This window comes from Mixophyes fleayi, chromosome 12 (assembly GCF_038048845.1).
Source record: "Mixophyes fleayi isolate aMixFle1 chromosome 12, aMixFle1.hap1, whole genome shotgun sequence".
Lineage (NCBI taxonomy): Eukaryota > Metazoa > Chordata > Amphibia > Anura > Limnodynastidae > Mixophyes > Mixophyes fleayi.
This window is the reverse complement of record NC_134413.1, coordinates 61,394,148-61,405,999: the sequence shown is the minus strand read 5'-3', so window position 1 is coordinate 61,405,999 and position 11,852 is coordinate 61,394,148. Positions and strand designations below refer to the sequence as shown.

Here is an 11,852-nt window from a genome sequence, read left to right as displayed (position 1 = left end):
TTTCTCTCTCTTCCAATAAATTATTGGTCCTTTCATTTATGACACCAGTTTCATACTGTGTTTTCCACATGAGTGCATTTGTTAAAACCTACAGAATACTATTCCACAACCAGCTTTTCCTAAACGTTATATTTCTGTTTGCTATATAACAGAATGAGTACTGACATTTTACTTTAAGACATTCAATAAGTATACTAAAGAGACAATTTTGTGCTTGGCACTCCCTTACTGTAAATTGACTATGGCAAAACACGCCTTCCCTGCCTTGTAGGCTGTAGTAAGTGCCCTTTGCGCTTTAAGACTTTGCCCACATGGCTGTATTTGAATCAGGTCCGTTGAGATCTCTTTCTGAAAATATTGGGCAACTTTATACATGTACCTAAGCATGATTTGTGGAACAACCAGTTGTCGATACACCAACAATTTAAATCCTATGCAGGGCCATTTCCTTTTATTTTTGGGTAGCTACAAGTGCATAATTGCTGCAGCAACCTAACTATACTTACGGTTAATTATTTATATAGAGTTTATTACATAGAATATATGTTTTGTGAATATTTGCTTCTAAAGTTCAAAGGGATCATCTTTCTTATTAATACTATTGAAGACTCATTTTGGCTAAGCACTTTGGGCCTGAACTTGAGTTAGGAGCAAAGCTAAGGAAAGGAGCAATTTTGCACCCGGTAAAACCATGTTGCAATAGGGGGAGGTAAATTTAAAATATAGGGACATATTTATAGTTTGGATAAGATATGTCATAGATCAACTGTAATTTCAGTGTAAAAATAAAGCTATCAAGTATTTATGTGCTACGTGAAAAAGCAGCAAGCATTTTCCTTGCGTGCAAAAAAAAATAAATCAATTTGTACCCCTTCCACTGTGACATGGTTTGTCCATGTGCAAAGTTGTTTCTTTGCTTTGGTTCTAACTCAAAATCAGCCCCAGTGTAGCTCTAAAGGCTCTAGTCTTGAATTAATATGCTGAACAAATAACAGTTCCAGCTTAATGTTCTATGGTGTGGTGAGGGAAGAAAATATAATATTAGTGTAGTTAGGATACAGGTATAGTAAACAACATAGAACATCCACCCAATCCATTGGCAAATTTGGTATTGTACTAAATACCAATTAGACCCCAATGTTCATTACAAAGGAAACCTCAAAAAATTGGTATAGTGAATGACAGTGCAAGTTTACGTTTTTCAGTGTTTAAAAATAAATTATTAGATTATTAAAAATATTATTTTTAAGCTTTAAAATACTCTGCAGTAGATAGTAACAAGGTTTTTGTTTTGCCTTTGGAGTTATATTTTTATTGACTCTGAGTGTGGTTGGTGCCATATGTGTTTTACAGATCTACTTTTAGAATATTTTCCTCTTGCTCATTTTAGTCTTACTCTTTTTAGCTGTTTTTTGCTCTTTAATTGCTATTTTTTATTTATTTTTTAAATGTAAAAATAACTTTACATCAACAAAAACATAGTTGGTTGATATTTAATATTTTGTCATTACAGCTTGGTCTAAAATCCAACATCTTTAATCAACCAATTTCATATGAGAAAATATAACAATATTATAATTTTGGGAGATGTAAGATGAACTTATTACTAGGAAACATGTACAATTCAGAGGAATGAGATGGTATATGACAGCTGGAGCATCCCTGGAAATTACCATTCATAACTCACTATTTTCTCTAAATAATAATACAAATAATAATAATAATTTGATCAAATGCATTTAAACAAATGTTCTTTTTGTAGTAAAAAATATGTTTTACCAGGAAAAACTTGGCAATGATTCCTATATTCACGTAATAACATATAATTTAAAACATTTTTAAAGTTCAAACATTGGTCAGAAAAGGAATGTCAATATCTCTCATTCTCTATATTTTCTTCTTCCGGTACTTTATCCTTTGTCATTATAATGAAAGAAAAGTACAGGTGAAGACATTCAGAAATGAAAAAGTAATGTATTATCCACTCAACTGGTGATCTAAATTGTTAATCTGGCTACAGTGTATATAAAGTGTGTCATCTTTATAAACGATAATACTGTTTATTTTCCAAGACTTCCCCAAGGGTACATTTAAGAAACATTTGCAATATATTGCAGATTTTATTTGTTATTCTGTTTACTTGTTTGCTTAATTTTCTACCCAGTAATTCATTTACCTTTAACATTTATAATTGTGCACTTGACATATATTAGTTAATCTATTTTACTTTTAGTGATGGGGAGTCTCCTTTCGTTCAGCTCACCAAAATGTTTATTATATTAGGAAAATAGTTTGTTTTTCTGTGAAACAATTTGCCAATTTTATATTTTTCTTGCAAAACAACTGATATAAAGGGGTAAAAATAAGTTGTTTTCAATGTCTTCAGATTGACAAGAGAAACATTTTGAAAGATAAATGTTACCGTTACATTTAATAAATAATCATAGCTCAAATCAGCTGAACCATATTATATATTTTGCAAGTTCAATTGAAATTTTAGAAATTCAAGCCTACAAGTCCAAATACAGCAATGCATTAAAGACAATTGTAACTGTTACTGATGGTGCTATAAACCAAATGTTTAGAATATGTTGATAAGAGTTAAAAATAATGTCACAAATTAATTCATTCTAAAGAATAGCGCCCTGTATTCCCCAAAAAAGTGCATTGATAATATTGAAATAATAAGCGGATAGAATGAAAAATAATTTGTCCATTAGTGAGTTTATAATAGTTGGTTTTAGTGACATAAGTCATTACCAAAATTTAATTTTCACACTTTTGCTATTACTCTTTTTTATCATCATAGCTGGAAATGTCTTTGTATTACTTGTGATTGTTTTTAACTCTCGACTGCAGATACCTATGTATTTATATATTTGTACATTGTCTGTGATTGAGATAGGTATTGTCGCAACAGTTTATCCAACATTTTTTACTATTGTTCTAAAGGGAAAAGCGCATATTTCTTTAAATTGTTGCTTTATACAAATGTACATTATACATTCGCTTGTAATAACAGAGAATTACTTACTGAATGTTATGGCCTATGATCGTTATCTAGCCATCTGCAAGGCTCTTCGGTACCATATTATCACGACTTTAAGGTCCTGTAAGATTCTAATATTTGCTTGCTTGACACTTGGTTTTCTCACTCCGCTAGCATTGGTCACCATGGTTTATCGACTGCCTTTTTGTGGTCCAAATAAAATCAAACATTTGTTCTGTGACTCTTCGCCGCTTTTAACCCTAGCTTGTGCAAACAGTGATATCAATGTGATCATGGACTTTTCTGTTAGTTATTTCACAATCATCCTGACCTCCTTTTTCATTATCTGGACATATACCAATATTTTGGCAACAATATTGAAGATGAAGACATCAGAGGAACGGAAAAAGGCCTTCTCCACTTGTGCATCTCATCTCATTATATCATTACTTTACTATGGAAGTGCTGCTTTTATGTATATACAACTTCAAGCAGATTATTCTCCTGAGTATGACTTAGCCACGGCAATCCACCAAACTGTGTTGACCCCACTCTTGAGTCCTCTTGTCTACTGCTTTCGAAACAAGGAAATAAAGAATTTTCTAAAAAGATTGTTTCAGCCCAAAATGCTATTTAATAAAAATATAAATATTGCTGTTTTGTTTGAAAGAAAAATAAGTCATGATCTGTAGCATGGAGATATAATATATTGTTGAAAATTAAAATGAAACTGTCAAAAATATGTTTTGCAAATGATAATTATTTGTACTAACCACCTTCCCTTGGGTGTCAGAATTGAAGTCAACTGAACTCTGTAAAAGTCAATTCTATATTCCAAATCAGTTGAAGAAAAAAATGGCTAATCATTTTAGTTACTGTCAAAAAGCTTATGTAAAAATGCTGAGGTTATAGATCTGATAGCAGTCAGCATAAAATACAGCCCAGATTTAGATTGCTGAATAAATCCAGAAACTGTCCTGTTGCACATGTATGTGTGTTTCTGCATATGTTTGTGACCAAATTGAAGTAGTTCTGGTTGCTTGACACTCAGGGCCTCATTTAGCGTCATCATCATCATTTATTTATATAGCGCCAACATATTCCGTAGCGCTTTACAATTGGGGACAAACACAGGAAACTAATAAACAAACTGGGTAAAACAGACAAAGATTTGAGAAGGCCCTGCTCGCAAGCTTACAATCTATGGGACAATGGGAGTTTGATACATGAGGTTAAGTCTACATTGGGAATGGGAGGATGTAATGAGTGTGGATGATAGACGCAGATCTTGTGCAGAACGGAGTTGACGAGTTGGGAGATATTTTGAGACAAGAGAGGAGATGTATGTTGGTGCAGCTTTATTGATGGCCTTGTAGGTTAGTAAAAGTATTTTGTATTGGATTCTGTAGAAAACAGGCAACCAGTGTAGAGACATACAGAGTCATTCAGCAGAGGAGCAACAATTTGCAAGGAAAATCAATTTTGCTGCTGCATGCAAAATAGATTGTAGGGGTTTGAGTCTGTTTTGGGGAAGACCAGTAAGGAGGGAATTGCAATAGTCAATGCGGGAGATGATAAGTGCATGAATGCACTGAAATACGAATTACACTGAAATCGTAAGTGAAAATTGCATTCCGTAATTTGCACAGTATTTATAGTGGAATAGAGCCTTAGATCTGTGCCACTTAGAATACTGAGAAAATTGCACAAACAAGCCTTTATCTGCCTTGTGGGCCATAAGGTGCAAGTCTATTATGCACAGCGCCCTGTAAAGCAGATAATTAAATACATTTTTTTTAAAAAATTGACCCCTCTCCCAAACAGCACAGCGGTTGGTGACACTGTTTGGGAGGGTGTGCACACCTCTTTTTTTTTATTTAGTTATTTTTATACATCAAGGCCTCTTGCACCAGCTAAAAGCACACGCAAAATATAGGTCTCCTAGAGACCTATCTGCGGTTGCTTTCAACTCAAAATAGCATGTAAAGTGCGTGAACATGCCTTTACATTGCTACCTCCCCCGTTCCACCTCTCTTAGCGCAGAGAGGTGCAACGGAGAGATCTGTCTCAGTTGGAGTGCAAACTGAGATGGATCTTTGGCCAAAAGTGCTCTTTAAGCATGACAGAAGGCTTGCGTCTGACTCTTAATGAGGACCTCAGTCTCCTTGTATTTGTAGATTAGCTTGCACAAGATCAATCAAAGTGAATTTCTGGTTGATTACTATGGGTTAATGTACATTTACACCAATAATATTAAATACATGTATTATTAAATGCCCTATAAGTTCAACTGGCTATATAAAGATGAGCAATAATTAAAGTGGCCAGAGCTAAAACTACATTTTGCTAAACAGAACATTACATTTAAGCAGTTAAATATAATAGTCCAGCTAGCAATCACATGCATGTCCATTTGGAGACAAGTTTGAAGTGGGAGGACTATGTCAACATGAACATGTGGCCAATGAGAGCATGTACGCTGTAACAACAGTGCCTGTAAAACCGGAGCTCCTGTAGAACTGGTCTTGGAATATTGTACTGTCATATTAATTTCTATATAATATAAAGTCCATAAATTTAATTTTCTAGGCTTCTCTATGGACAAAAACGTGTGATTTTCCAGAAACATGTACAGTTTGCCTTAATTAACTATAGATGTAGCTATTGTGGCATATGCAAATTATAAAAATCTCAGCAACAATATCCAGTTTTATGTTACAGGGCCACTTAATCTGTCTGAATACTGATGTGATCAGGTATCAAACAAATAAGGCAGTACCGTAACATAAAATTATATAGCTCAATGAGCGAACTTTGTCCTGTGTTTGAAGATATAACTAGTGCTTTATTATAATGGCATTATTTTAGAATACATTAGATTTCAGTGGGCAAGGCTGACATTAGCAATTGATTTAAGTAATCCGGTGGCTTAGAAGAAGAGGAACACTTTGCTATAGTGTCTAGTTACTTACTTTACCTGTCTTTGCTATATGTATACTAAACAGTTGTTACTAGTACTGTCATATTTTACCTTTTTATATTTGATTTTTTGGCTAAAGGAAGAAGAATTACTGTACCCATAGGGCTGAAACTCTGAAATGAAGGACCCCAAAAGGTTCTTTTTCTTGTTTGCAGACCTAAGACTTTCTGTGACCTGCATATACTGTACATACCTCTTCATCCTTTTTTTTCTTCCACTTACACCAATTTTTTCTGAAGTACTTTTTCAGAAATAGTTGAATGAGACCAATCATTGTACCTTTTTTTTGCCTGCTTTCCCGGAATGCCCGGGAGACTCCAGAAATTCCGGGAGTCCTCCCGGACTCCCAGGAGAGCAGAGTAACCTCCCGTTTCCAGGTCATTTGTTAAGTTAACTGGCGGGGGTGGGGCTTATGACGCAATGTGCACGTCATTGAGGCCCCGCCCTCTGCTGTAATAACCCAGAACAAGTTAAGTCAACTTAGGTGGCAGGGCCAAATGACGAGGTGTTCAATGAGCCCCGCTCCCCACACGCCCCACCCCCCCAACTTCCTGGAGACAATATTGCCAAAGTTGGCAAGTATGTTCTACCTGTGCACTGCATGGGCTTACATTCTCTTGATCTCAAGTATGTTTCTTTACAAACAAAAAATATTTCATGAAAGTACACTGAAAGTTACCAAATTTCTATGAAAGTCCATCCCACATCCAAGTAACTAATTTAATATAAATTAATAAATTATTAACATAATTTGAAATATTTTACCTACTTACATTAACTACACATAGATACGCAGATCAGATTATCTACTATCTACTAATACAATGTAATATAATATTATGTAATATACCATAATATAGATAATATCATTCTTTCATTTTATTATTTTTATAGCTCACTTTAAAGTTGGCTATCTTTTAGACAGCTAAACAAATTCATATGCCTTAACTAAAGTATAAAATCCCATTTGGTGGCAGGAGCATGCTCAGTGTGCAGCCGAGAAACTGCCTGTGACATCATCTAACTATAAGATGTAGTCTGTGTTTTTTTCAGTCAGGCCCCTGAATTTTCTTTGACTGATCTTATGTGATTAGTGTCATGTGACCTTTAGACTGCTCCATTGGCTAATTTAAATCTATAATGGCTACAGCATTACTACAGGAAATAGAAGACTGGAAGGATGTTGAAAAGGTTCATAGTGGTTGTTATTTAGGAATGATGTGTATTATTAGCTGCAAAGTGCAAATTGACCGTCAATCATGCTTTACAATTGATTTAGATTTATATATTTCATAAATATATATATATATATATATATATATATATATATATATATACATACAAGTTAACCCGTGCATGATACTCATGCATTCTAGTCAAATCAAGCTACTTAAGGTGTTAAAAAGGTTCTTGTCATGCATTTGGGCCATAGCCCAGGCCTCCTCAGGGGAAGAGCGTTACTTCCCGACGTAAGCGCCCTTTTTTAACGTGGTTTTGTCCACATGTCACCACCTCATCATTCTTCTCCATCACCTCATCCTTCATTTTGATTGCCACATCTATCCAGATGTCTATCCAGACACAGGGATCTCTCTCAGCAGTCCTGAGTATCACACTCCTCTCACTCTGTCACCCCTGGCAACCACCAACCACTCCCCACTGTCACCCCCGGCAACCACCAACCACTCCCAACTGTCACTTCTCCTTCAAGAAATATATATATATATTTTTAAATCTTTATAAACACTTTTAACAATTAACAAATTAAATTAACAAATTAAAAACATCTTAGTATACCAAATTTCAGCCCTTTCTGAATTTTTTTTTCCACACACACTAAGAATTTAGTAGGTCAGTGTATAACTCCGCCCAGCAGGTGGCGCTGCAGCTTGGTTTTATTTTTTCCACACACACACACACAGACAGACTAACACACGCCACTAAGCATTTATATTATAGATATAGATATATATATATATATATATATATATATATATATATTATATATATATATTATATATATAGAGAGAGAGAGAGAGAGAGAGAGAGAGAGAGAGAGAGAGAGAGAGAGAGAGAGAGAGAGAGAAATCAAGATATCTAAGTGGCGTTTAACCTAATGTTTGGAACTTATGAAACTTAACAAAAATAGATAGAGTATAGTTATAAGACACGTCTCTCTTCCACTCTCATCACATCCTCCCATTCTCGGTTACAGGACTTTTTTCCCTCCCACGCACAGTAAGACTTTCCTCTAGTCTCCAAACCTTCAAGAGTTCTCTGAAAACCCACCTCTTCAGATGAGCTTATGATATTCCTCAACCACCATCTTAATCTCCCCTATTACCACCCTCTACACAGCTAACACAAGACAACAATCCTCTGACCAACATTGCCACACACACAGCCCACTCAGTACTTTTACCTTTGCATTCTAGCTGGTCCAGTGTGCAATATGATGTAGCACATGCCCTTGTGTTTCCAACTTCCATTGTCCCATAGATTGTAAGCTTGCGAGCAGGGTTCTCTTACCTCTCTGTCTGTCTGTATTACCCAGTATTGATTTATCAATGTTTGTTCCCAATTGTAAAGCGGTACGGAATTTGCTGGCGCTATATAAATAAATGATGATAATGATGATGGTGAAGGAACAAATACAGCGAAAAATCTCCCAATACACTGCTAGAACCAGCAAAGAAGTTGCTATTTCTATTTGTACATAAAAATACAGAATTCTCAGTTACACACATTTGCGATTGTATAGTAAGTCACCTGCCCCATCAAGGTGCTTCTGCTAATAGGATGGTCCTAACTCTAAACAGTGAGAGTCCCTATTTTTGGTCCATACATATATGTGTTTTTAAATTGAGAGCTAACTTACCAAGAGGTAACACAATCTCTTAAAAATGGCAATACAGTAACAGCACCCCTCATCAGCTACTGATGCCAAACATGCCTGTCAAACAAAAAAAACAGAAGTGGAAGTTGCTCAATCAGTTTATCGAATATTTTTTTTTTTTACACCTTTATTACCCCACACCCACCGTCCAGGGTTGTGGGAAGAGCCCAAGTGCTGTCAGCACGGGTACCCCTAGGGAATCCAGCCCCATGCTGACTAGCATGGGGCTCATTGGCATCTTGGCAGGGGGACTCTCTACTACGGGGTCCCCTACAATAGTGCCACCAGCCCCGGCTGGCTAAGCCTATGGCTGGTTGGAGGAAAATAGAGGGGACCCCACGCTGTTTCTCCCCTATTTATTTGTTTATTTTCACAGTTTACTGCCTCCTGCATTGCCAGTTTAATGCCAACAGTGTGACTGTCCGCAATTTTAAAGTCATCAAACACACTGTCAGTATTATTTCCATGTCAGTATTTTCTCCATGTTAGTATTTTCTCCAGGTCAGTATTTACACTGTAGGTATTTTTCCATGTCACTATTTATAGTGATGGTATTTTCTCCTTGTCAGTATTTTACACTGTCATTTTTTTCTCCATGTAGGTATTTTATCCATGTCAGTATTTACACTGTTGAAATTTAATTCATGTCAGTATTTACAGTGTCTGGATTTTGTCAGTATTATTTGCGTCTGATATATGATTACCACTGGTTTAATCCTATCATCTACAGCATACTTTCCAACTCTCCTGGAAAGTCCGGGAGACTCCCGAAATTCGGGCGAGCTGGCATTTCTCCTGCATCTCGGATTTCACAGAGAATCGTGTCATTTGACGCGATTCTCGGTGAAACACACCATTTTGTAGGGCGGGAGGGGGCGGGGCGCGGCCAGTCGCAGCATTTTGACCACGCCCCCCGCGACATACATTTCGTTTGCGTGGGGGGCGGGGCCAAAAATGCCCTCTCCCGCCCTCCACTCGCGCCCCCTCAGTTGGCAAGTATGATCTACAGTCTCCGAAAAAAAGAAATTAAGAACACCTTGGAAAAAATTCTGCAGTTCTACTAATTCATTCATGAAATAATGTTTGTGTTTCAATAACAAATAGACAAACCAGAATTGACATTTCCAACATGCCAAATTTTGTCTATGTATGGAAACCTACATACTGGGCATGATTCATTAAGGAAATTAAGTAAAAAAATTAGTAGGTTTTCTTCTGGACAAAACCATGTTACAATGCAAGGGGTGCATATTAGTTTATCATTTTGCACATAAAATAAATACTGGCTGTTTTTTCATGTAGTACACAAATACTTGATAGCTTTATGCTTTCACTAAAATGTAAAGTTCATCTAGTACATGCCCTACCCTAACTATAAATCTGTCCCAACATTTTAAAATTTACCTCCCCCTCCAACGTAACATGGTTTTGCCAAGGTGCAAAGTTACTACTTTTTTTGCTTAACTTTCCTTAATGAATCAGGGCCACTATGTTAATTGAAATTAATATATGTAATATATTTGTGAACTTTTAATCTGTTTTTTGTTTTCTTCACATTAATTTGTATAATTTTATTCTAATGTATGCAATGTAAATTTATATTTTCCAATCAGAATGCCAATTCATGCATACACATATAAATGTTTAAACAATTTGGCGTCCAGGCTGTGATTTTGGTAATATCGTAGCATTGTCTCAAAAGATTGTCACTCTGTACACACTCTGCAAATATATGACCTCCCAACAACAATATGCTTAACAAATTTGAATAAAAGGCTGAACCTCAGGGCACTTAACAGCCAGAAACCAATATTCCAGAAAAGGAAATACAACAACATCTTTCATTCTAGTGTATAGCTTTGAGTATAGTGTACTTCGTTAACTCTGTTCATAACTGCACAATTATTACAATTTATTTTAATACAATGGCCACAATAAATGAACAGAAAGTTTGTGGTTTGTTGCTTATTGCAAGAACGCTGCACACACAGACATGGAGGTAGCGAAGAAGAAACAATTGGACTTGGACCAAGCAGTGGTTCCAAAGGAGAGACTCCTTTTCACACATGCCCCTGCTACAGGGGATACGGTGCAACAACCCAGGTGACTTCAGGAATTTCCTGCGGATGACAGATTCCACATTCCAGGAGCTGCTCCAGCTTGTCACCCCACTCATTCTGAAGGAGGACAAAAATGTATATACATATGTATATACATTCTTGACCCTTTACTTTTTTTCATTGTACACCTCTTCTCTTGGAGCACTAATTCACTCATTCAGCCTCCAATACCACCTCTAGACTGATGACACCCAATTCTATATATCTCTTCCCCTGACCTCTCTCCTGTACTATCTTGTGTAACCAACTGTCTTTCTGCTATCTCCACATGGATGTCTTAATGCTATCTAAAGCTCAACATGTCCAAAACAGAGATTATTATCTTCCCTCCTGCCCTCAAGTCTCCCTCACTGTTAATAATACCACAATTTATAATTTGCAACCTCCTGCTATCTGGCAATCCTGACACCCATATACCCACACTTTAATTCATCCTAAATGCTGCTGCAAGACTGATCTTCCTCTCTTACTGCTCCACGTCTGCTGCACCACTTTGCAAATCCCTACACTGGCTCCCTGTGTCCTCAAAAATCAAATTCAAATTGCTCACCCTCACAACTATCCCAATCTCCACTCTGAGCCACAATAGCTCCCTCTTCCACTTAGAATGTAAGCTCTGTAATGAGCAGGGTCCTTCATACCCTTTGTTTTCATGTCTGCATTTATTTTGTCTACCTTGTATGTCCCTGTTTTATGTATGTCCTGTTTTTCCTGCTGCACGGCTCTGCGGAGCACTGTGGTGCCTTGCAAATCTCCATTAATAATAATAAAAATAATAATAATTACAAATGAACACATATTATTGCATTGTGTACATTACATTGTGTAGACTATTACACTCTTTCCCCACTCTCCTCTCCTCCGTGA

At 36.4% G+C, this 11,852-nt stretch overlaps 1 protein-coding gene across 1 annotated transcript; it reads left to right on the top strand.

The window, feature by feature from the left end:
* Nucleotides 1–2,697: 2,697 nt before the first annotated feature.
* On the top strand, nucleotides 2,698–3,681 carry LOC142108292 (olfactory receptor 6N2-like). The gene has a single exon (XM_075191931.1). The coding sequence runs from the start codon at nucleotides 2,698–2,700 to the stop codon at nucleotides 3,679–3,681; it is 984 nt and encodes a 327-aa protein (XP_075048032.1).
* Nucleotides 3,682–11,852: the final 8,171 nt, after the last annotated feature.

Excerpts from the sequence above, each read along its gene's own strand:
- LOC142108292 (XM_075191931.1), top strand. The coding sequence starts at position 2,698 with ATGAAAAATAATTTGTCCATTAGTGAGTTTATAATAGTTGGTTTTAGT.